The sequence below is a fragment of the Oenanthe melanoleuca genome, chromosome 19, assembly GCF_029582105.1.
Source record: "Oenanthe melanoleuca isolate GR-GAL-2019-014 chromosome 19, OMel1.0, whole genome shotgun sequence".
In the NCBI taxonomy this organism is placed as follows: domain Eukaryota; kingdom Metazoa; phylum Chordata; class Aves; order Passeriformes; family Muscicapidae; genus Oenanthe; species Oenanthe melanoleuca.
Window position 1 is genome coordinate 4950121 of NC_079352.1, and position 26643 is coordinate 4976763.

General features: G+C 48.2%; 1 protein-coding gene across 1 annotated transcript in view; it reads right to left on the minus strand.

Annotated features, from left to right (window-relative positions):
• Positions 1 to 26643, minus strand: part of LRRC75A (leucine rich repeat containing 75A) — a 48396-nt gene that overhangs the window by 21248 nt on the left and 505 nt on the right. The window contains exon 2 of the mRNA XM_056506789.1: positions 6877 to 7005. Coding sequence (XP_056362764.1) covers positions 6877 to 7005 — 129 coding nt within the window. The remainder of the gene's footprint in view (positions 1 to 6876; positions 7006 to 26643) is intronic.

A 26643-nucleotide genomic window follows, 5' to 3' on the forward strand; every position in this document is an offset into this window, starting at 1 on the left:
TCCCTTCCCTTTCTTCTCCTCCCTGTCCCTCCCCCTCTGCTCAGCCCATTGTTCCTGCAGACATCTGTGCTTGCACACAGCCCCATTTCCCCTGAAAGTCCTCCTGGGGTTTTCTCCAGCAAATCCTGGGAGATCAAGAGGTAGGAAAAGATTTAAACCCATTAAATCCACCATTCCCCCAAAACATCCCAGCAGGCAGGAGCTGAACACAGGGATTGGTGATTGTTCTCACCTACAGCCCCATCCAGGTGTGCAGGGAGGATCCAGCCCAAACCCCAAACCCCAAACCCCAGACCCCAAATCTCAAATTTCAAATGCCAAATCCCAAATGTCAAATCCCAGATCCCAAATGCCAAATAACAAATCCCATGTCAAATGCCAGATCCCAAATGTCAAATCTCAAATCTCAAATCCCAAATGCCAAATACCAAATGTCAAATCCCAGATCCCAAATGCCAAATAACAAATCCCAAATCTCAAATCCCAGATGCCAAATCCCAAATCCCAGATCCCAAATCCCAAATGTCAAATGCCAAATTCCAAATGTCAGACCTCAGATCCCAAATCCCAGATCCCAAATCCCAAATGCCAAATAACAAATCCCAAATCTCAAATTTCCCAAATTAACTGATGAAACTGCAGCACTGAAAGGCAAAAAGGAACAAAGGGAAGGAATGGAACCCAAATTTTGCTCATTTTCCCCCCAGTCAGCCCTGTGCTGACACCCAGAATGAAAAGCAATGAAAAGCAATGAAAATGGGGTTTGTCAGGAGAGGCAGGAGGAGATGAGCAGGATCCTGGAGTAATATTGCACTTGGACTTCAGGGGAGCAATTAGAGAAGGCAATAAAATCTGAGGTGATAGACAGCCCTGAGGGGAACATGGAAGAGAAAGGGAAAAAAAAATTTAAAAATATAAATAAAAATTAAAAAGGTATTTATATTTATATTATATTTATATTTATATTTAATTTATATATATATTTAGATTTATATTTAGATTTAATATATTTATATTTATATTTATATTTATATTTATATTTATATTTATATTTATATTTATATTTATATTTATATTTATATTTATATTTATAAAAGAGACTTTCCCAGCCTGGATCCCACGGGAAGCAGAGCCCAGCCCAGCCCTCACTGCTGCTGGAGCATCCCTGGGATGTTTCTGTCATTCCCTGGGGAGGGGTGCAGGACCCCATCACATCCAGTCCCTGTGAATCCCAGGGAAAGGTCACACTGCTCTCCACCCCAGGCACAGCAGAACTGGGATCTTCTGCATTTTTAAAGGGAAAAGAGGGAGGCAGCAGCACTGGAGGGTCCAAGCTCTGCCAGGGTGCAGAGGCTGGAGGGACCCCAGGAGCTCCCAGCAGATGTGACCCATGGATGGTGCTGGGGATCTCCTGCCAGGCTGGATGGCAAAGGGAAAAGGAAAGTGCCAGAGAAATCAGGAGGATTTAGCAAATTACTCAACAACTGCAAAACTCTTTGAAGATGGGATAAACCCAAATCCTCCAAACTGGGAGATAAACCCTTGCTGGACTCTGGCCAGGAATCCCAGTCCCTGCCATCGAGGAAATCACTGGAAATGTTCCAGGCACCTTCCCTAGTTACAAAAACTCAGCTTTCCTTTTTCTTTTCCTTTTTTCCTTTTTCCTTTCCTTTCCTTTTTCCTTTCCTTTTTCCTTTCTCCTTTCCTTTCCTTTTTCCTTTCTCCTTTCCTTTCCTTTCCTTTCCTTTCCTTTCCTTTCCTTTCCTTTCCTTTCCTTTCCTTTCCTTTCCTTTCCTTTCCTTTCCTTTCCTTTCCTTTCCTTTCCTTTCCTTTCCTTTCCTTTCCTTTCCTTTCCTTTCCTTTCCTTTCCTTTCCTTTCCTTTCCTTTCCTTTCCTTTCCTTTCCTTTCCTTTTGTCCTTGCCCCAAGGAACACCCAGCAGTGATGCTGCAGACAGGATAAATGCCAGGAACTCTTCAAATTCCAGGATTAGCCCTAGAAACAGGAGAGCTTCCAAGCCCCAGAGGTGTTTTGAGTGCAGAGCCCTTCCCAAATCCCAAATTCTCCCAGCTGAGCTGCTGAGGGGGTTCTTCATTCCTCATTCAGGGCTGGAAGTCCCAGGGGTTTATCCTCAGTGCTTTCAGCTCATCCTGCAATTCCTGGCTGGTACCCAGCAAAGAAGCTGAAATTTGGGGCATTTTGGGGTTTTCTTTCAGGCAGGATTTGGGGCAGAGCCTCTGGCCATGGCACCAGCTCCGTCCCCTCAGGGCTGAAACATGGGCTGACTGCAGCCCCAAAACTGCTCAGACTGGCTCATAATTTCGATTAAAATATTAAATATATTTATGAGGTGAGCAGCCTGTGCTGCCTGGACCAGGTCAGATGTGGCCACAACCAATTCCTCACCCATCAGGAGAGAGCAGAGACCCCTCCAAGTTTCCTTACTGAACACTCATTTCTGCAAACCCACATTTCCAGCAGGACATTTTGCTGTCTGCCATTCCCACAGCTGTGAGCTGGGCTGGAAACAGATCCCAAAGCCCCAGGGAAGAGCCAGCTCTGCCCTCCAGCCATCCCCAGGCCAGGTCCCACCACCCTCCTCAGGGGAATAATTCACCCTCCTGCCAGGGACAGGCAATCCTTTGAGAGAAATGATATTCTGATTAAAACCCAAATGAGCTGGACTCAAATGCCAATTACCAGCAGAAAACATCAATAAATGTGTTGTTACTGTTTAATGAGGTGGCTGCTCCTTCATCTGGCACTTCCCTTGGGGACACTGGCTGAAGAAAGACTGAAATTTAAACTGGGAAACTCCAGCCTCACCCACAGGTAACTGAAATTTAAATATCTTTTCCAGCCCCTGGTTCATTTTTTAATCCTCTTTTTAATAATTTAATCATCCAGCCCATGTGATGATGCCCATCACCCACAAGATGCTCCTGGGGAAGAAAGAGGGGAAGCTGAGCACTTCCCTTGCTGCATGATGTGGCACCTGACATTTGGGAAGCACTGCAAAAATCCATCTCCAGGCTGATAAAAATCCACCCTGTGACATTTCCAGGGCTTTGCAGATGGTTGGGAAAGGTTTTTCTGTTATTATGGGAGCTGAGCAAAAAAGGGGGCCTGGCAATTCTGCCAGCTGGCACTGAGATTCTGGGGCTAAAGCAACCCAAAAAGGGAGCAGAAAGATGAAAAGTTTGATAAAAAGTCACCTTGGCCATGCTGGGCTGGTTAATGGTTGGATTTGATCTGAAATATTTTCCAGCCTCAATGATTTTTATGATCAGAGTGTGATTAAGTGGTGACATTTCTGATTTCAGGTGGAAATGGGGAGCACATTCCTCAGGCTGGGAGGGACCAGGACCCAGGGGCTTCCTTACACCCCAAAGGGTTTGGATAAAGGAGGATCAGGCAGGGCTCAGGTCCCAATTCACAAAACCCAGTTAAGTTCCCATCACAGCCCATCCAGACCTTTTTTCCAATTATTCCCTTTTAGATTTCATGCTTAAATCCCCTGCAAAGTGCAATTTCCCCCATTTCCCCCATTTCCCAGGCACTCAGCTCAGCTTCAGCTCTCACACAAAACCTTTGGGGAAGGAACATCTCTCTTTTTGCAGAGCAAAGAACCAGAGCTGCCCTCAGTGGGGTTTGAGCTTTCCAGACTTTTTCCTTCTTCAGGACACCTTCACATATTGCAGATGTCTTAAATACCCACAAAGAGGGATCTTCACACTTGAAGCAAGACAAACAAAAAGCAAAAAAATACCCAGAAGGAGCCATTAATACAGAATTGAGTTAAATCCTCATAACCCTTCTGCTTTTATATCATATTTTGGGGGTTTAGAGGGGTTTTGTCCATAGATCAGCTCCTTTATGATGCTTCTTAAAGCAGAAAACAAATAATACTGAGTGTTCTCAGAGCACTTTGGATTCTGAGAGCTGTGTGGGATTCTCCTTGCAGAGCAAAAAGAAAAAGGAAAAATCTCACTGGGGTTGAAGAGACCAGCCTGTGCTGGAGTGTCCCTCAATGTTTCACTGCTTCATACCTATAACTTCACCTCATAAGGCTGAAAACCAAATTTGATGTCAGGCACTTGGAATGATAATTGGAATTCCAGCTCAAATAATAACACATGTGGCAGAGGAGCTGGAGTATGGGGATATTTATTGGGGATAAAGTCCCTGAGCTGGTGCTTGTGGTGCCCTGATCATCCCCCTCCTGCACAAACTGAGGTCATTAATTCAGTTTTAGCCTCATGGCACGGCACAGGGGGGTGGTAAATAAGGAGAAAAATGCTCATTTTAGCTCTGACAGAAAGAACACATTTTTAAAATGCAGGGCATAGAAACCTCAATATCATTTATAAGTTCTTATCCCACAGGGCTGAAGGAGGGTTAGAAATGGGTTATTCCCTCCACCTCTCCTTCCCATGTTTTGATGGGATCAAAGCCATGCTGCAAACCTGATCAGTTTAGAGCTCAGGCAGGAGAAGACATCAGAGCCAGGGATGTGGCCACACAGAAACTGCTCAGGTGACAGGAAACCAGATCTTCCATCAGATCAAAATCCACTCTGCCTCCCAAACCCTCCCTGACCTTGAATTGCAGGGGGAATTGGAGGATGATGTTCCCTGCTGCACACAGACCCCAAACTGGGATATTTGCCCAAATCCACCCCCTGGGCTGAGCAGGATCTCATCTGCCCCTGGCCTGGGAGGAGCTGCAGGCACCACCAGGCAAAGCTGGGCTTGGGATGGGGCTTTGCTGAGCTGCCCTGCCAGCCCTTCCCTGGCAGAAAGCAGCAGGGTGGGCATCAGCAAAGCCCAAATCTCCCTCTGGGCAGCCTTCAGGGCTTGGAGGAGCTCCCAGCTAATCCCAGGGGCTGCAGTGAAGGAGCACAAGGGCACAAGCCTTGCCCAAACCTCCACTTTCCCCTTTCCCCCAGTGCTTCTCCCAAATCCAACAAATCCTCAAGCTGCAGGGAAGCCTGACTCACTCCCTATCACAGCCATCAGTCATCCACACGTGGCTTTGGGCTGTGGAAAAAAAGGAATTGCTTTAATTTTCCAATAGTTCAGGGCCAGATATCCCTGCTGGCACGGAGAGCTGTGAGTTTTTCAGGGGGGCCCTTTGCTCCTTGCACAAAATTTGTGTTTTCAGCTCCTTCCCTCTGCAAACCCAGCAGGTTCAGGGCACCCTGGCTGCTCCATCCTGCACCACATGGCTTTGCTGGGGTGTTCTGTCCCCTTTCCCTGGCCATGGGGACAGGCACCAGCAGCACTGACTGGTTTTGGGAGGTGGCTCTGCTCTCCAAGGAACCTTTTCCATGAGGAGAGAGGCAGGAGGATAAAAGACTGGAGAGAAAACACTTGTTCAGATGTCTTTGACTCAAAGCAAACACCTCCTTTCCTAGCTGGAAAATTTCCTGCACAATCTGAGTTTCCTGAGCAGCAAATCTGCCCCTTCCAAGGCTTTGGGAAGCCCAAAGGTGACCAGAGCTGCCCCCAGCACCTGGGTGTGCTTGAACTGCATCACAACACCTGTAAATAGGGGTGGGACCAAATCCATCCCCTTGGACTTCCAAATGATCTGCAAAAGAGATTTTCCTTGGCTCCCTTTGCACCCCAGCCCTTGGGCCAGGCTGGGATCTCAGCAGGGCCTGGGAGAGGCAATCCAGCCATGCACACCCACACAAAACTCACCCCAACATTTCCACCTCCCAAACTCCTCCTGCTCTGCCCTCCAGCCTCCTCCAGAACAAGTCCCAGCTTTTGGGCTGGATTTGCTGGCTGGAATCAGCATCCCCTGAGCTCCACACTCTGCAGAGCCCAGGCCAACTTTTTCCTGGCCATAGAGACTCAGGCTGTGTTTACCCAGGGCTTGGAAAAATGATTCAACTTTTATTTTAGCTCAGAGGAGAGACCAAGGGGTCACCTTTAAGCTAAGGGTGGTATAAATAGAAGCTGAGTGAAAAAAGCAATGTACAGCCAGGAAAACCTCTCCAGGAGGGAGGAGGGAAGCAGGACCCCATAACCCTGAGCAGGGATGTGTTTCAAAAAGAAGGTTAACAGGGCCCAGGGTCCAGGTCAGCTCCATCCACCTCTGCCAAAGTGAAATAAGGCTGGGGGAAGGTGGAAAATAACCCTAAAGCATGCAACATTCTGGACTTATAGAGCATCAGCATGGAAACCACCACACAACACCGGGATGAAGTTACTTTTCACTCAGCTGCCAAAAAACAAAACCAACCCAGATGGTTTAAAGGGTTGTGGCTCCACCTTGATCTCATGCTGTAGGACATGGGACAGCCATCCCTGGTCTCTGGAGGTGCAGATTTGGGTCCCTGGTGTCCCCTGCAGCCACCCCACCCTTCCCAACACCTTCCACTGAGTGCACAGGGTTTTATGAAACCTTTGAGTCAGTCACACCACAGGCAGCACCTCTGTGGCTTTGCCTCACAACATGAAAGAAATCTGCCCATGCTTCAAAAAAAAGCAATTTCCCTCCTTTTTAAACACTGGTGGAGGCTATAACTGGGTAATAACTGAGTAAAACACCCACAAGAAGCAGCAGTGATTGACTCCATCCCTGCAGACACTCTCACAGGAAATTAAAGACCTGTTATTAGCAGCAAATAACAGAGTGATGCCTGCAGGTCCATCCACCCCTGGATGATCCCTTGCCAGGAAGAGCCCAAAACCACCACACACAAGCCAAAAGGAGCACCAGCATCAGCCAAAAATCCCTTCTTCAGCTGCAAACCTGATTCTCTTGTCCCACACCCCCCAAAACTGAGATGATTTCCCCCTGGCACTCAGGAAGAAGCCCCACATTCCCAGATTCTCACAGAGTGAGAGGAGTCAGTGGCACCTACTGGTTTGGGGCAGTGGATGTATCTGGCCAGGCTGATGATGAGGTCGTGGGTGATGGGATCCACCAGGTTTCGGAAGCTGGCGTAGCGATAGAGGACATCATCCAGGGAGGTGGATTCCATCCCCAAATCCTGCAGGGACAGGGAAAGAGCAGAGTTAGGTGGGATGGAAAAGCCAGGACATCATCCAGGGAGGTGGATTCCATCCCCAAATCCTGCAGGAAAAGGGAAAGGAGCAGAGTTATGTGGGATGGAAAAGCCAGGACATCATCCAGGGAGGTGGATTCCATCCCCAAATCCTGCAGGGACAGGGAAAGAGCAGAGTTAGGTGGGATGGAAAAGCCAGGACATCATCCAGGGAGGTGGATTCCATCCCCAGATCCTGCAGGAAAAGGGAAAGGAGCAGAGTTAGGTGGGTGGAAAAGCCAGGACATCATCCAGGGAGGTGGATTCCATCCCCAAATCCTGCAGGGACAGGGAAAGAGCAGAGTTAGGTGGGTGGAAAAGCCAGGACATCATCCAGGGAGGTGGACTCCCACTAAAAATGTTGTTGGAGGGTTTTTGTTTTTGGTGATAAAGAGAAGGAAGGGACATTGTCTTGGGGTGCAGTACAGGATGTGACCAGAAATGTGAATTCTGTCCCCATCTGTTAATCCAGGTGGGGCAGTGACCCTGATCTCCTGGCACACATTATCTGCTCATGGGCCATCTTTAAACCAGCTGGGCAATCATCTTTATCTTCCACAGCCCATCCTCCCTCCAGGAGATATCATCTGCTGCTGGCCCAGTGAGTCCCAGGGCATGACTGATAAAATTCCATCATCCCACTGGGAGATGCTCCAGCCAGGGGAGCAGCCAAGCCTTTCCTACCCAGATAAAAACTGACATTTTGGACACCAAGGCACCTTCTTTCCACTGGATTCCAGAGGAAAGCCAGACCTTTCCACATCATCCCTGGAGCTTCAGAGGAAACTGCACCTTCTCCAGGAGCACTGCTCCAGCTGAACCACATCTGCCCCTGCAGGAGGATGCAGCCACCATTGAATGGGACTGTGCCAACACCCTGACTGACTGACGGGTGTCAGCTTGGATTCTGACTCTGGCAGGGCTGGGATTGTTCTGTGTAATACTGCATTTCTATTTTAATTTTCCTAGTAAAGAACTGTTATTCCTAATTCCCCTATCTTTGCCTGAGAGCCCCTTAATTTCAGAATTATAATAATTTGGAGGAAGGGGGTTTACATTCTCCATTTCAAAGAGAGGCTTCTCTTATTGGCAGACACCTGTCCCCTAAACCAGGACAGACACCCTGTGTCACCCTGGGGAAGCTGCACTCCTTCACCTGCTCTGCAAAGAGGTTTTAGGGCTGCAGGATCAGCCTCCTACACCTGAGCTAACAACAGCCTGGCAGCAGGAGAAAATCCAAGATGACCCCAGAGAGCATCACACAGAACTGTGGGTGGAGAATAAATGCAGCACTGGGTGAGTTCTGCTCACAGGGAGGGAAGAACCAGCCCAAAAAAAAAAAAACAAAACTGCAGCAGTGGGGACAGGAGGATGGACTGGGGTGAGGGAAGAGCAAAATGCTCCCAGTGCTGGGAAGGGGTGGAAGCTGCACAAGGTGGAGTCAGGGCAAGTTCAGATGGAGCTGATCCTGCCCCAGGGATGGGCCAGACCTCTGAGATCCCCTCCAAGGCTGCTCTCTGTGCTTTGGAATTCTTAGACAGGATAATTTGAGACATTTTGGCACCCATTGAAATACATCAGTGCAGAGGGACGAGGAGGGGAAGGGTTATACACAGTGCACTCCTTTTACCTCAAATATATTTGTGTATATAACACCCAAACACTCTTTTTATTCCTTTTTCAACTTTTTTTACTTCCCATGGAGCTGGTGGCACCCAGCACAAAGAATTTCCACTTGGCAAACCTTGGCACTGTGCAATAAATCCTGAGCTCAGCCCCAAAAACCCCAGGAGGAGGCAAATTGCTTGTAGGTGTGGATGTTCTGTGATTTCAGACAGGTTGAAAACAAACATCTGCACAGGTGTGAGGCTGCTCTGCCTTGGGAGCACCAAAAAAAACCCTTGGAACAACAAATCCAAGGGGTCACAAAACCCAACCCAGCCCCTGCCTGCTGGAACAAACGTGCCCAGTTGGGAAAATCAAGTGGCCAAAGGGATTTCTGGTTTGTCTCAGCACTTCTGCCAAGTTGTACTTAAAAAAAAAATAAAAAAAAGAATTCATCTCAGTGTAGAGAGAGTTGGGCTCCTTTGCAAGAGGAGACAGTGTGGATTCACCTTCCCAGGCTGGCAAAGCTCAGCATCAGGACTGAGCAGACATTAAATAAAAGCTGGTTTGGTCCATGATCTCTGGAAAACACCAGGCACCACCAAAGAGCCAGTCTGGGGACTTGGGACCTCTCAGCATCAAACCAAACTCAGCACTTTGCCCCTTCAAGCATCTCAAAACATTTCACCATCTTCTCCTCAGCTAAAATTAAAACATCCAGCTCATAAATCAGAGAATTTCTCCTGGGAGAACTTTACATTTTTCTCATGGAGTGTCCCCTCCTCCCTGCTGGTACACACATTTTTTGTGCACAGATGTCTCTCTCAGCTGCTCCCCAAACCTCTCTGCCACACCAGCATTGTCTCTTTTCCACCACACACAATATTTTGTGTATTTTCCAGCCTCTCAAGGCTGAAAGTTGTTGGAGGCCAAGTGATGAGCTCATCTGCAATTTAATAACTTAACACCAGTTCATGCTGTCAGCAGCAAATCACCCATCACTGCTCTGCTGAAAACACCCAGCATCTGGCTCCAGTCTTTTTTTTTTTTTTTTCAGCTCATTCCCTTTTCCCAGGGGATTTTACCTGCATGGCAAATGCAGATTTTGAATAAATAAGGGTTTGGAGAGATGGGATTTATGAGCCAGGCATGGTTTCCTCAGGATAGATTTGAGGGGTGTTCAGGATCCAAACCCCTGAACTCTGCTTTGTCCACGTGTGGCAGGAAAATGGGAACATCTCTAGTGACAGGAAAAAGGGGAATTTTCAAACAGAAACCACCCATGACTTCCCTGCAGTTTATTCCAGTTTTAGGACACTGGAAGCCAAACCATTCATCCATCCTTATCCACTGGGAGGAAAATTTCCTGCCACCAACCAGCTGAGACTTCTGCAAATCTGTAAGTGCAAAGCTATTAGGATTTTAAAAAATAATAAAAAAAAAAACCAAACAAAAACCCACACCAAAAAATCCAACCACCTACTCCACTTTGAGGGGTGAATTTGAAATTTATATCCAAAAATCCAGCAGAAAAATGTAATGTGTTCCTCCAGCAGCCTGCAATAGAAATTCCCCAGCCACAGCCATTAAAGGTATAAAAAAAAACTCAATTATTTTTGAAAAGGAAGCTCCAAGCCCAGTGAGAAGCACAAGGATGCTGTGCCCAAAAAAAATCTTTTTTTCCCCAAATCTCAGAGCTCACCCTCCACTCTCCAGGCCAACATCACCCAAGCAAAACATTTGGGAGCTGCACCCCCAACTTACCTTTCCCTCATGCCAGGTAAAACAATTCCTTATTCCTTTCTGCTCTCAGAAATCTGCAGCTCCAACCTTTGGGAGCTCCAAGTTGTGTTTCCAGCAGTCCCAGCATCCCCCAAGGCACACAGAGCCACAGCCAAGCCCATTTTTGCTTATTAAACCATTTATCACTGCAAATTGAATTGTAATTAGGGGGAAATGCAGCAGGTCCCTGAGAGGAGTCATTGAGACAGAAGCTTCTGCTGTTGTTGTTTTCACCAGCACAGAGTTATTGCTGCCCTAATGAGGTTCCTGTGCAAAAAAACCTCATCCCAGCTGCTCACAAATATCTCAAGAGCTGCTGTTCTGGCCAGCACCTCCTCCCAAAACTCCTTTATCTCCACTAAATTCAGGGCAGCATCCTGAATTTCCAGGCAGAGAGGGTTGGTGTTGTAAAGGGAAGGATTAATTGAGTGTTCCACCCATCATCTGCTCCAGGTTATCTGGGAAAAGGGATTCCAGCAGGTGGGATTAGTGTGGGGAGGAAGGTGAGCTCAGGGAGGGGAGGGATGTGACTCAACTCATGTTTTTCTGCATGTTGGACACATCCTTCTGCCCAGTCTGTGTCTGGTGAGGAAAATCCAACCACTTATTCCCACTCTTCCCCAAAAAGATTAAGAGAAAATGGAGAGAAAAGCCCCCAAAGGTAACGATGTCACAGCTTGTTTTGGGACAAACCAGCCCTCAGCCACACAGAGATAATACAATTTTCACTTTTGAGGAGGGCAGGCAGCATTTCAGAGCTCAGCTGCAGCTGGAGTAAACCAGAGTTTAAATCTGTGAGGTATTCTGAGTTAATTCTGAGCCCTGAGCAAGGGTGCAGTGAGGGAAGGGAGCTGATGGGGGAAGGAGCAAACATTTCCCTGGCAGACTGACTCCAGTAATAAATGGTGGCAGCTTGAGCCCCTCCAGGAGGCTGGAACTGGAGGAGCTGAGATGGATTAATGGGCAGAGATGTGATGCTGCCAGCCAGATAATAAACAAGGGAGAAGAGGAGATCTGCAGAAAAATGCTCTTGGATTTCACACTGCCAGGCAAAGGCAGCGACTCCAGCTGGAATGTGGCCAGCCCACAGTTAGGATTTCTTCAGGAGATGAAGAAATCATCATGGGGATGAAACATCCATCAGCCACTGGATCCCAGGAAAGGCTGGGAATGCTCTGGGTGAGGATTTGCCTGGAACAACCCCAACAATCCCCATCCACCACTGCCTTTCACCTGCCCTGAGCTCACCCAAAACTGCCCACTCATCCCTCCCAAGGCAGCAGCAGCTGCTCACATCCTGCTCTTCCATCCCAGCCAGGCTCCTGCTGGCCATGCAGAGCTGCAGCAGATGGCCCTGGTGGCTTTGTCCCCTGTCCCTGCTGCTCCCAGACTGCTGGGTGACAGCCAGGCTCAGCCCAGAGGCACCTGAGGCTCACCCAAGGACAGTGATGCCACCAAGATTTCCTCCTGCAGAGGGAAGAGGCAGAAAAAGCTGCAGGTCTAAGGAGGATTTGGGCAAAGCACAGCTGGGGGGTCACTCTGCCCCTGGCATTCCCTGGATAAAACCCCAAGAAAAGGTTCCTGCACCACAGGACACCCACCCTGTTAACTCCAGCCTGGCTGCTGGGGCTCCCCTCCACGGCTCTGCAGTGAGCATTCCATGAAAATACTGCCAGTTTAATCAACCTGCCATCTCCATCCTGCCCAAAGAGCTTCTTGGAGCATCCCAGGTGCTGCCTGGAGCACCCAAACCAGCAGAACTCAGTTTATCATCCCTTTTGCCCTGTGACCTGCAGCTCTCAGGGCTGCAGAGGGAACTCCTGCCCCAGCCTCCACCACATTGTGCAGCCAGCTCCCAACTAAAAAAATAAATAAAAAATAAAATACTCATTTTCACTTGCTAAAGCCTCCTAGATCTCTGCTGGAAGATGGACTTGGAGGACAGGCTGCCCATTATCTGCTGCCAGGGAAGGAGGCAGAGCTGCCACCTGAGCTGTCAGCTGGGATGAGGAGGCTGATTCATCCTGCTCTGAGACAGCTGCACTGACTCAGCCCTGTCTGAGCTCCTGTCTCAGTCACCTGGCAGGAAAAGCCCCTCTAATTAGCTGATCCTAGACATTCAGTGTCTCAACTGGAGCAGGAAAATCCCACTGGTGCTGCTCTCCCCTTTGTTTTCCAGCACGAGCTCTGTGTGGGTTTTGTGCCCCCTCTCCCAGCCAAAAGCAGCCCCATCTGTTCTGCAGCTGACACCCATCCACATTAGTTAGATTTTTGTGATTTGCTTCAGCACCCCACGGGTTTTTTTGGAGGTGACCTGAGGCTCAGACAAGTCTTGTGTTGGAAGGTGACAGGAGATGCCTGATGGCCACTCCAGAGTTTTATTTGTGCTCTCAAACCCTGCCCTCACAGGCAGTAAATCCACAAACAACTCTAAAATAAGTATTTACAGGAACAAAAGAGAAAAGCAGAAGTGGGATCCTTGCAGGAAAGGGGAAGAGATTCAGCAGTAGAGGACCCCTCACCTCTCACCTCCCTTCACCGTGAGCACAGCACTGCAGAGCTGCCAGGCTCTGCTGAGGAAGGAGCCAGGATTTACTGTCCATGAGAGGCTCCAGGAGCAGCCAGCATGGCTCTCCTGATGTACCAGGGTGAAAAGCCTCTCTGAGCCCACCCTGCTCCCAGGAGCAGACAATCCCAGGAATCACAAATCTCACTTGAAACAACACATTTGCTTTTTTATCCACTCCAAAATGTTGCTTTTGATTCCCCCCCCCAACCTTGCACTCCTCAGCCAGCAGAGCAGTTGCAGTCCAATGATGGTTATAAAAACTGATAATTAAAGTTGATCATTTTGGGGGATTGCCCAACGCTCTCCAGGGGTTTTGTTTTGGTGCCCAGCTCTGGGAAACACCCCCACACCATCCCCCAGCAGCAATAATGATGTTCCTGTCTCACCTGGAGCCTCCTGGAACCAGCAGAAATCAATCCAGCCCTGCACACACAATGAGAGGCTGCAACCCAAGAACTGCTGGCAAAAAGCTGCTCCCACTCCCAAGCCCTGAGCTGATTATTATTGCATTAGCCATGGAGGGATGCATTGTTCACACTCAATGGATGCTCAACTCTGCTTCAAAAGGATGGAATTTCGGGGTGGGAGGCTGCAGGAATGTTTTGGCATCCTTAAATAGGTGCTGGAATAAAAGCTCAGATATTTCTGATACAGAAAATAAGCATCAGTGATTCCTCCTCACAGCTCTCTCCCAGAGTTATTCAAGGGAAGTAATTGAAGGCATCTTTGAGAGACACAAATATTCAATTAACTCTCCAAACTGGCTGCTGTGGAATAATGTGAGCATGACAAAAAGATAATTTAAGTGAACAAATTGCAGCTGACTCCCATAAAATCCTGCCAAGTCTTTATTTTTTGGGCCATTTACACCATTGCAGGAGTCTGGGTGGGAGGAGCACAGGGAGAAAATGGGTTTGGATCAATAGCAATACCTGCATGTACCAAAATCCAGGTATATCCCTGCTTTTTTACCAGCAAGGAGAGTGGAATTACTCAGCACAAAAATCTGAGTGTCACTGCAGGAATTAGGAGATTTTGCAAGGTGAAGATTTAGAAGGAACAAGATACAGAGAGATTTCAGCTCAAAGCAAAAGAGGAGGAAGTAGGATTGAACAAAACATTGAAATAAAAGCTCCCTGACCTTCTTTTGCATTAAAATTAATCCTCAGGAACAGCTTATTCCATGAAACCACTCAGTACCTTCCCAACTGTGCAAAGGGAATTCCAGCAAAGGAGGAAAAACCCCAATCCCACAGCACCAAACTCGTTTTCTGAATTAAGACAAAGCAACAGGAGTGGAATAAAAAATGAAGGTTTCCCCAAGGAATCCAGCATCACCCAAGTAATTAATATGGACAACATGAATTCCAGTTCTTTCATCTGCAAATCCAGCATCCCCAGTTAATCTCCAGCATGGACAAAGTCCATTAATAAAGCAAATTCCTGTAATTGGATTCAAAGCAGCAGCAAATCAATACATAAAAAAAAAAAACCAAACAAACTTCTGTGGTTAAATAATCCACACTTTGCATAATAACATCAGTGCTGTGATGCTGGGTGGTTGTGTGGAGGCAAATTCCAGAGCAATCCCAGCCAGAAAATCAGATTGGGGTGGGGAAACCACCCTGCTCAGGGGCAAGGGAAAATCTTCCAGCCACTCCATGAAGCCCCACAAAGAGCTGGGAGTTCCCCAAGCAGCTTTTCAAATGTTGAGGGGAGGTGATTCCATTAAAATCCTTTCTCAGCCCCTCTGGTGTCACCCTGGGTGAGGAGCCAGCTCTGGAATCCTGGCAGGACCTTTGCTGTGCCCTCCACTCCAGCTCAGGTTTATTTACTGACCAACACTGATCCCAATTCCTGTTCCAAACCTCTTCTGGTGCCTCATATCTCCCTGCAGAGTCTCCCCTGAAGAAAAGGAGAAACTAAGTCACAAAAAGTTAAACCCAGCCCCAAATTCACCCTGCTGCCTTCAGCTCTGCCCTCCTCCTCTGGGATATCTCCTCTCAGCCTTGCCAAGTCAGAAAACCACTTAAATACCTGATTAAATACAAGCACATGTTTAAATCCCGCTGGAGCCAAAGGGGCTGGAGCAGCAGAGCTCCTCACACAGGTTTTTGTCGAGCAAAACTTCTTTCCCCCAGCCAGGGAAGGGCTGGGACACCCCAGGGTGAGATGCAGTGAGAGGAGCATTGTGCACAAAACCAGGGAATGAGATCCCAGGGGACACAGGCTGGGCTCTGCCTCCAGAGCCAGCAAACAATTCCAGTAAGTGCCATTAAAATCCTCTTGATCTCACCACACACCAGGCTCCAGAAGGGTGGTGGTGCAGCTGCTGAGCCCCAGAGATGTGACAGATTAACCCAAAAGTGCCTGAGAGCCTCTGTGCTTGGCTGGGAGGGGGAATCCAGCCCAGGCTTCACTGGGGTGAGCAGACACAGGGAATAAGCAGCAGACTCAGGGAATAACCAGCAGACACAGGGAATAACCAGCAGACACAGGGAATAACCAGCAGACACAGAGAATAACCAGCAGACACAGGGAATAAGCAGCAGACACAGGGAATAAGCAGCAGACACAGGGAATAAGCAGCAGACACAGAGAATAACCAGCAGACACAGGGAATAACCAGCAGACACAGAGAATAACCAGCAGACACAGGGAATAATCAGCAGACACAGAGAATAACCAGCAGACCCAGGGAATAACCAGCAGACCCAGGGAATAACCAGCAGACACAGGGAATAACCAGCAGACACAGGGAATAATCAGCAGACACAGAGAATAACCAGCAGACCCAGGGAATAACCAGCAGACCCAGGGAATAACCAGCAGACACAGGGAATAACCAGCAGACACAGGGAATAATCAGCAGACACAGGGAATAACCAGCAGACACAGGGAATAACCAGCAGACACAGGGAATAAGCAGCTTCTCTGCTGTGCCCTGGCTGGGAGGGAAAGGGGTGCTCCCTGCACCCCCAAACCCACAGGCAAGAAGCAGGAACATCCCTCCTGCTGGGACAGGCAGTGTCACAGCCTGTTCTCAGCAATAAAAGGCATCAACACCCCCAAAATCCGAAGGTTTCTGCTCTGTTTGGCAGTCAGACCATCCAGTTGCTGCTGGTGAGGTTCCATCTCCCAGCAGAGATGCCAGAGGAGCTGGGGAGGATGAGGCACAAAGCACAGGGAGCTCCTGCCAGGAGCCTGGGATGGATCTGTGGCCCCAGGGATGGGACAGAGCCACAGCTGGGTGGTGAAAACCTGGAGCTCACTTTGGATCCATGGCAGAGCTGCTGCTCCTGCTGCTGAGTCACAGCTGCTGTGCAGAGTGCAGGGCAGGCTCTTCCTTCTCAGGCTTTTCCTTCTCAGGCTTTTCCTTCTCAGGCTTTTCCTTCTCAGGCTTTTCCCTCTCAGGCTTTTCCCTCTCAGATTTTTCCCTCTCAGATTTTTCCTTCTCAGATTTTTCCTTCTCAGGCTCTTCCTTCTCAGGCTTTTCATTCTCAGATTTTTCCTTCTCAGATTTTTCCTTCTCAGGCTCTTCCTTCTCAGGCTTTTCATTCTCAGATTTTTCCTTCTCAGATTTTTCCTTCTCAGGCTCTTCCTTCTCAGGCTCTTCCCTCTCAGGCTTTTCCCTCTCAGGCTTTTCCTTCTCAGGCTTTTCATTCTCAGATTTTTCCTTCTCAGGCTTTTCCTTCTCAGGCTTTTCCCTCTCAGGTTTTCCTTCTCACAGCTCCCAGCCTGGATGAGGAGTTTCCTTCCACCCAACCCTGACCATTGGGGTGAGACCAAAATTCACCCAGGAACGAGGCAGGGAGCAGGGATATCAGCAAGGCATCCACGTCTCCATGCCCTGGGATGTTCCCTTCACTCCCTGCAAGGTGACACCCCCCAGGCAGTGTCCCCAGGCAGAGCAGAGCTCTGGGATGCCGTGGGTAACACAGCACCCTGCTAATCCCTCCTGCTTCCCCAGACAGGCTGAGCCCTCCTGGGAGCACCCACGGATCCCATGGAATGCTGTGGCCACAGGATATTCCCCCAGGTGCCAGAACAGAGTCTGTGCCTTGCAGCTCCTACTCCCATAATATTGATTTTCCAACTCCAAAATAGCCAGAGCTGGTATATTTACACCTCCTGAAGTTTACAGCAGAGGAAGAAGAACCCCAGAAACGTTCAGGACACAGCAGCAAGTCCTTAATCTCATTTCCCAGCTACAACCACGGGGCTGAATAATCCCCAGACCCTGAGCAGGAGGACGAGCTCACTGTGCTGAGCCTCCCCTTCCCTGCTCCTCTCCCAGAGACATCCACAGCCCTGGGCTGGAATTCCTCACACAGCCACAAGCAGCTGATTCCAATATCATTAAAACATGACTAATCCAGGCTCTGAGCTGGTTTTAAAGCTGCTGGTGTGTGGTGGGTGAGGCACACACACCAGATGTGGGGGAGCCATGGGGTGACATTCAGCACCAAGTGACACCAACCCACCTTGGGACTTCTTCCTGTGCCAAGAAATGCCAGAAATTCCTGCCTGGAGAAAGATTCAGGAAATAAAAACCGCTGGTTTTCTCATCCAAAATCAGCCCTGACAAGTAAATAGGTTGGAAAGAGCTGGCTCTGAGAGCCAGGCTGACTCAATCTGTGTTATCTTTTCCCTTTTTGCTTTATCTTCCCTGATGTGCCTGCTCAGGAGGAGATAAGGAGCAGCTGCTCAGAGCCCCACTCTGGCCCTGCCACTTCTGTGCACTTCATCCCTGTTCTTGGGAATTCCCTGCTTCCCTTCCCCTCTGCCACAGGGATGCTCAGCCCTTCTGCTCCTCCACTCCCTCTGAAAAATGAGGAGAAGCTTCTCCCTGGTAAAGAATCCCGGAATTATTTTGGGTGGAGAACTCAAGTGTGACCACTAAACCATGTCCCCACACCCACACATCCCAAAAACCCCTCCAGGGATGGGGATTCCATTTCTCTGGGATGGAGCAGAGCTGGATTTTGCACAATGTCATTCCCACCCTCCTGCAGTCACTGGAATGAGCTCAGCTGTGGGAATGGCACTGCATTCCTGCCTTTGGGAATTCTCCAGGCTCCTGTGGTTCTGCCCTCCTCCACAGGGAGGGCACACAAGCAAACACGAGTCCTTGTGGAAAATAAACTTGATTTACACGATGCAGCAACATTAAAAGGCCTTTTTAAAATTATATATATTTCAGGAGAAGAGTTTGGCTGATTTATTTTCTTTCAGGAGAAGAGTTTGGCTGATTTATTTTCTTTGTGTTGGTGGAGAACAGCAGCTGATGGGAAAGAGATGAAAGCACCCCAAGCAGAGATTCCTCATCACATTTCAGGGAGTTCATCTCATCTGAGAACTGCTTTACATCCAAAAAAAGGAGAAGTTTATCAGGGCCAAAACTTGCACTGGTGCAAGGCTGGCCCTGTCACCTGGTTCTCCATCCTCCTCTGGGGTGGGAAGGAAAGCAGAGGGAAAATCAAGCATGGAGAGCTCAGGAAAAGCAGCAGAGCTGTTCCTGCTCCACAGTTCTGCCTCCCACTGCATGGCCAGTGCCAGGGGCTGGAAATCAGCTCTGGGACATTCTTCCCCTGCCAAGAAATGCCAGGAATTCCTGCCTGGAAGTGGTAGAGCTCCAGCAGCTGGTCCCCAGGTGGGAGCAGGGCTGTGCTGGATGTCACACACCCACAGCCCCTGATGTTCACAGAGCACCCAGGGCATTCACAGGGATGCACACACCAAAAATCCAGCAAAACCTGGATGCACACACCAAAAATCCAGCAGAACCTGGATGCACACACCCTAAAATCCAGCAGAACCTGGATGCACACATCCTAAAATCCAGCAAGACCTGGATGTACACACCAAAAATCCAGCAAAACTTGGATGCACACACCAAAAATCCAGCAGAACCTGGATGCACACACCAAAAATCCAGCAGAACCTGGATGCACACACCCTAAAATCCAGCAAGACCTGGATGCACACACCAAAAATCCAGCAGAACCTGGATGCACACACTCTAAAATCCAGCAGGACCTGGAGTTTTGGCAGCTCTTGGGGTTGCTGGCACCGAAAGCAGCAAGGCAGGAGAGAGGAATGCCATGGAAAGGACTGGGGTTTATACTGGAAAAGGAGATGTCAGAGAGCAGATGTGCACATTTCCCCTGCCCCAATCCACTAATCTGTGCAAAGACTGGTTTGGTGGGAAGGGACCTTAGAGCTCTTCTCATTCCCACTCTGCCATGGCAGGGACACCTCCCATAAACCAGGATGCTCCAACCTGGCCTTGGGCACTGCCAGGGATCCAGGGACTCACAGCTGCTCTGGAAAACCTGGGCCAGGGAACAGTTCCTCCCCAAAATCCCACCTGAACCTCCCCTCTGTCAGCCTGGAACCCTGGCAGCCTCTGTGTTTTTGGGGTACCTGGTGAAGAGTTCCACCTCTCACCCAAAGAGAAGAGGAAAAGCAAAAAAACTCAGCAGGAAGAGCTGCACACTGCAATCACCAGGGTGGATTCCCCTGCAAATCCAGCACACACAGCCCATCTGGGATCCCTGAGCAGCCTGGCAATGGCACTCACACATCCAACAGGGATTTTGGCTGCTGGAGGGAGGGAACTCCAAAAAGGAGAATTTCCTCTCGAAACACCCGCAGAAAAATGGGGAAGGGAATGGATGAGACCATCAGCACAGGGAAATTATCCTCATTTTTGGAAGGGTGGCTCAAAAGTTTCCCATTTCCCACCCTGAGACTCCATTAGGGATGTGCTGTACACCACAGGGAACTGAAAACCTGATTTATACCAACAAGGAAAAGCCACTTTTGGGGATTAAGGGAAGAAGTGAAGCCTTTCCTGTGTTTTAACATACTTGTGTGCTTTTATTTGCACCATCAGATTTTTAACCATCAGGAAGAGCAGGGCTGGGACTTGGGATTTGTGATTTGAAGGAGGTAAAATCTTCATTGAAAGCTTTCACAGCAACTCCCCTGTCTGGCACCAGGGAATTTGGATGTTCCAAACTGGAGGTGGGATCCACGAAGCTGGCTCAGTGTCTCCAGAGAAACCCAAAAATAAATGATTTGGGCTCATCAAAGCACCAGGAAATGCCCAAACTTGGAACAATTAATGATCTGGGCTGCCCCAGGATTCAATTCAGTGCCATTAAAATTCAGTCCATGCTGCTCTATATAAACAGCTTTAAACATGAAATAAATTTACTTTTAACCACCCAGATTTCAAACCAGCAATTTAAGGTGGTTTTTTCATTTTAAAATTGAAAGTTTATTTAATTTTAAACAACTCCTGTTAGCCCAGGTAGGCAGGACATGGCTGCCAATGATTTTAGGGAAGTCAGTGATAAAAACAACCAGAAAAGAGTGAAGTGCAAACAGAGCTTTGGGGAGAGTTTGGTTCTCTCACAAGGACAAAGAAAACACCTGAATTTCATTTAATTCAAATGTCTGAATCCATGATCTTCATGGTCCTTTCCAACTTCAATTACTCTAATTCACTGAGTCCTGCTTACATTTCAGTAAGTCAGTGAAAAAGTCAGGAGTACAAAGCAGAAATGCACATTTTCCAACCTGCATGTAAAACTTCAACCTGAGAGACACAGATCTGTAATTATGGTGGCCAGAAGTGGAATTAATGATGCACAATTAATACTCCACTTAATGAATCAACCAGTCTTAAATGCAAAATCTGCCTTCAGACATTTACTTTGTCTGCTCTCTTATCCAGCACATTTTTGAGTTTATTAACTGATCAAAAAACATTAAAAACCACTTTTCTGCTCTTTCAACTTGCTTTCATTTCCCTGTAACTCGAGTCAGAAATACAAAAGGATCAATCAATCAAGCCTGTAAACCCCAAATTCACCATTTCCCACCAGAATAAAAACACACAAAATTCCTCAGCTGCACAGCTGCCTAAATAAATGTCCCCAGATACACCAGGCTCCCTCCTCAGAAAAGGAAGTATCCAATTACACCAAGCAGAAGCAGCTTTTTTACAACCAAACAGGAAAACATCCTCTTTCTTATAGAATCAACCCCCCCCAAAAAAAATCCTAACCACAAAAAAAAAAAAAAAAAAAAAAAAAAAAAAAAAAAAAAAAAAAAAAAAAAAAAGATGTTTACCAGAATTAATGAAAAAAAGCAAATGGATAGATAGAAATAATTAAAAAGTTAGAAGGGAAACCAGACTTGAGGTAGTTATCTGAAACTTAAAAAAACTGATTGTCATTTTATGTTTGCTCAGCTGTGCTTCCAATGGGAAAAGATGAAACTAGTGAGTGAACCCAAAGAAACTGTGTGCCCTGACTTTGACAGACACAAAATCTGAAAGATGAAGAGTCTTGGAAAGATCTGAGGATGCTGGAAAGCTCCAAGCAGCAAGGTCAGAGCCAGGAGTAATTGGAGCTAAAACCTTCAGCCTGGAGAGGAATGGGAAGGACAATTTGCTTTTCCTTTCAGGCAAGATTAAATTTACCATGCAATGATCTTTTGTCCAAAATTTGAAAGAGAAGGAGGTTGAGGCACACACACAGAAAGAGAAATGGAATCAGGCATTAAATCATATCAGGCATCTGGCCAGGACCTGAAGATGTTGAATACTAAAAAAAAAGAATTCCACATTGCTTGTAGGAGAATGAAATGAATATTAATAAATAACCACCTCCCTTAGCTGAGAGAGCAACAAATCCCCCAACACTGGAGCTGCAGTACACTGAATTTCAGGTGCCCAGAGCTGCACAGAGCACAGCCTGGGATGTGCAGGAGGGCTCTGCCCACACAGCTCACACCCACTGCCAGGGACACAGAAATCCTCACAGGATGAAATAGATAAAAAGGAAAAGAGAGAAAAAAAAGAGAGGTGGAACAAGCATTAACTTCTGCCAGCCTGGAGATTTCTGCTCCAGGTGCCCACAGTGCACAGCCCAACCCCTGTTTTATATCACATCCCCCCAAAAATACATTTCCCCCAGGAGCAGCAGCAGCCACCTTCCAGGGGTTCCATTAAACCATTAAATCATTAAATTACTAAATCATTAAATCATTAAATCACTAAATCACTAAATCATCATTAAATCCAATCCTGGGCCTGGACAAGCAGGCACAGGACACATCCACCTGCAAAATGGGATGGAAAAGGAGCAGAAGGATGGGAAGCAAAGATGCTTGAGAGGGTTTGGAGCACAGAGGGAACACCAGAAACTGTTTTTGGGGCAGGAAACACCCCACCACTGTCAGAGATACCTGTTGTCAATGCCTCCAGCAGCCCAAGGGTTAAATTGTGGGGAGCACTGGTGGGGTTTCATCAGCAGCTTGAGGCAGAGGAAATGAGTGTTCACCCCAAGCCAGGGCAGGGTTACCCAACTTCCAGCTGCAGGGCCAGGGCAGGGCTCCAGCCCCAGCAGCTCCCACTGGGGAAAATCCATCCCAAATCCTGCAAAATTCCCCATCCCTGTGCTCTGCTGGCAGCAGAGGGAGCAGCCCAGGGAGCCCAGGCTGGCTCAGTCTGGTGCCTCAGCTGCCCTGAGCAGGCAGGAGAAGGGGCCAGATTTAATCCAGCAGTGCTGAGCTCCTCCATGGGAATTCCATGGGAATTCCGTGGGAATGCTGCTCCACAAGCAAGCACAGAGCCCAGCCACTCTTTTCAAGTCTTTTTAATTTTTTCTCTGCTCTGTGTCTCAAGGAGGGAGCTGTGTCCATCAGCATTTTAAATTTTTTTTTGGTGTTTTACTACCCCCACCAATTACAATGAAGATATTCGGCATTAATGAATAAAACATCCCTGTGCCACAATTCCCAGGCTGCTCAGGTCATGTTTTGCTCCCCCACAACCTCTGGCTGGGAAATCCAGCCTGGGATGGGGCAGGGGCACAGTGCCCCCACCCCAGGGGATATTTTGGGATAAACTCAGGGATCCCAGCCAGGAGGGGGTCTAGAGGCTTGGGTGGGCACAGAGCACCAAAGCTCTGCTTGTTTTCCTGCAAAAGGGATTTTTTTGGTGGTGTGTTTGCCCACCCCAGGCTGGCACAGCAGGGAATCCACCCTGCCACACCTCAGACCTTGGATTTTGGCTCCTCAGGCATTTATTGCCACACTTTGCTCTCTGTTCCCCCTTCCCCCATTTAATTCCTGGAGCTGCTGCTCACCTGCCCCGTGCAGATAATGCTCAGGTCTGGGTTCCTCCTCCTCCCCTCTCTCCAGAGCAGAGCAGCAGAAAAAGCTCCAAAGCAATGGCAAATTCCTTGAGTGCAACGTAATGTGCTGGGGAGCTCTTCCCCATCTCGCTGGGGAAAAGTGATCCTTTTGGCAGCAGGGAGGAGGAAAACATGCTTTGTTTTACAAATCCTCTCCCCAGCAGGAGAGACACTCCCAGAATTTAATATTCTGACAGCGCCTGGCTGCCTTAACCACTGAAACTCGAGAGTGTGGGGGAGAAAAAAGGGGTAAAAAGAAAAAGTGCCACTCTATAACATGAAATCCTAGCCTGATCTACAACTGGTGGTACTGGGAGAGTGGAGCTGGAATTCATCCACCTGGGTGGAGTGAGGGGTCTGAGAGTGGATTTTCATATCCCAAGTGCTGGGCACCCTGAATTAATTCATTTTTCACCTCTCCCTGCAGCAGGGCTGGAAAAGCAGAGGAGATGCTGCCCAGCAAGTCACTTCATGGCAGATAAATTCCAAGTTATTCCATGCAGGAATTACTCCATGGAAGGCCAGCAGCTCCCTCCAGGTCACTAGCAAGCCTCTGGCAGCCCCAACCAGCAGCTTAAGTCAAATGTTCATTATTTCAGTGCCTTTCCACTGCATTTATGCCAAAAGAACTGTGAAGGAAAACACCTCAGCCAAGGAGAGCAGCAGGCACTTGGTGGGATTTGGGGGATTTGAATTTTGCAGTGTGGGGTTTGGGGTCCAGAGCAGAAAGAAGGAAAAAGAAATGAGCATTCTGTGTGTCAGGAGCTCGATGTTAAATTAGTCTGGCTGTGCCAGAGGAGCACAGACCCTCTGGAATGGCTGCTGGCAGCAGGAATAACAGGAGTGTTATTTTGGGGGCAGGCAGTGGGATCAAATTGCCTCCACACCTCCACTGCTGACCTCCCTGAGCAAGCAAAGTCTGTCTGCTCTTCTTTGTATTTTTAAACAACAACAAAAAAATCACTTTGTATCTCAGTATTTCATGTCTGCAACCTCCAGGCATTCGCAGAAATACAAATTAATCCTTACAGGAGCCTGTAAGGAAAACAGCATCACTCTCACATCAGGGGAGGGAGAAGGATGGATAAATCCTAAATGAATGGGTGGAATGCAAAGGCCACAGTGGACACTGGTGCCAGTGGCAGGGCTGGAAGGGCAGAGCAGGTTTCAAATACAGGATTGCAGCCCTGCCCTGATTATCAATGATTATCAAACACACCTTTTGTGGGAGAATAAAAAACCCCCTCCCAAACCTTGCCCTGCAGTGGGTGAGTAGGGCAGCACAGAGACCTGAAAAACAGAGATTTTCAGCTCTGGCCATGCACTCATCCTGCTAAAAAAAAAAAAAGAAATAAAATTCTGGAGGCTGTCCAAAGGCAGGGATGCTGTCACCCACCTCTCACCAGCACGCTGGGCTGGCTTCAAAGCCTGCTGGAGTCAGTGGAAAGGCTCCCAGTGACCTAAATGCCTGGGATTTAAAAAATCTCTGCTGAGAGCTGGGCACCAGGTCACTGGGTTTGCTGGGAAAAGCCCAGTTTTGCTGGAAAATGCCCAGTTTTACAGCAGCAGCATCACACAACAGCAACTACAGGGAGCAGCCACCCTAAAAATGGCTCAGGGAAAAGTCTCTGCCCCTCCACGCTCATCCACCCACCCCTTTCCACAGGGCCAAGCTCATCCCTGTCCCCAAATCCTCATTTCCAGCCTGAGACACTCCAAGAGCTCAGCTCTGGAAGGTTCCTGCTGGAGTGGGAACAGCCCAAGTGTCCCTTGGAGCCACCAATGCCCTCCTAAAGCATCTCCTCCCAAAACCCAGCTGCTGGAAAACCCCAGAGCAGGCAGGATTTGTTCAGTGGGACATCCCACATTCCCTCCCTGGAGGCAGGGATTCATATCACCTCGTTAAAAACCTGCTTGGAGTCTATTATAGTATCTAGGACAAAGTGTTCTCTATTGTGACACTCTAAGATATATTTTATCAGAGACTCTCTGCCACAGATGCACCTGACTGTAACAGGTTCCTTGCTTCCCCCAGCAGTTTAAGATTAATTTTTAGCTTTTTTTCCCCAATTTCCAGTGAGATGAGAGGGTACCCCCGTGCTCAGGTTTGTCATCTGGGCATCCACAGTGACACATCCCAGCTCCCCCCCTCTGCACTGAGAGTGAGGACAGACCTGAGCATGGCTGAGAAAAACCAGCCTGGAGCCAGGGAGAACTTGAGAGTGATTCCTGGCACTTTGCAGGCCCCAAGGTTTATTTTTTTGGGGAGGTGTTTGAGATAAACACCCTCTAAAATTAGCACCTGCCCTTCTGCCAGCTCCAATGGGCTGCAACAACGATAAGGATTTGGCGTGGCTGAGAGGGTGCAACATTTGGGCTCTGATCTGCTGCCCAGCTCAACCCCCACGGCCACACAGATCCCAAATGGAGAGGTCACTGTCCCAGGGAATTCTACCCTCAACCCCCAGAGAGCAGCACAGTCACATCAGGAAAAGTATTTTATCCCAAAGTTGAAAGTGGGGAGAGTTTTCCACAAAAAATAGAAATTATATGAAAGAGTTCAGATTTCTCAGCTCTAAAGATAAGCAATCCTAAACCTGCAGGGCAGAGGGAAAAAGGGAATTGAGATGAATGGGGCATGGACATTCCCCAGACAACACATCCATGGGGTGAAATACTAACAGCAAAAAAATGCTAACAGCAAAAAAATGCTAACAGCAAAAAAATGCTAACAGCAAAACAATGCTAACAGCAAACCCCAAACACAAAATCCCAAAGGAAAACCAGACTGGACCAGTCCCATGCACAGACTATAGGGCAGGAAAGCAGCTCCCATGGCCAGCAGAGATCTGAGTGGCAAAACTGGTTACCCCGAGCAGCTGAGGGAGAAAACCCGAGCTGGAAGATGGATTTAGGTTTGCTTTAGGTTTGTTTTAGTTTGTTTGAGGTTTCGCTGCTCCTGAGCACCCCAGAGCCTTGAAAACGCCCAGCACTCGGGTGTTTTTATCAGCACCTATCAGCAGGAAAGATTAAATGCTAATTTGCTTTTCTGTTTGCTCACAGCCACTTTCCGTCCTGTTGCTTCCCAGCTAATGCCCAGCTCAAACAGATTTTTTCAAGGCAAAAGGTCTCGGGCTCCCTACAATAAACTCCCCACTCCCCCAGAGCCTCGATCAACACCAGCAAAACTCCACCAGGCGAATGTGCATTAAAAAAAAAAAAAAAAAAAAAAAAAAAAAAAGCAACGCTGCCAACTCTGGGTACTTCTGAGCCAGCAAGAAAAGAGCTGATTCTCCAAAGCTGCCAGCTCCAATTGCCTCGGCGCTTTCATGGAGCCGCTCGAAACGCCAAACTTTTTGGAAAGTTGAGTGGGAAGCACCTTGAGCAGGCTGCAAATCCCAGAGCCAGCAAGGAGGG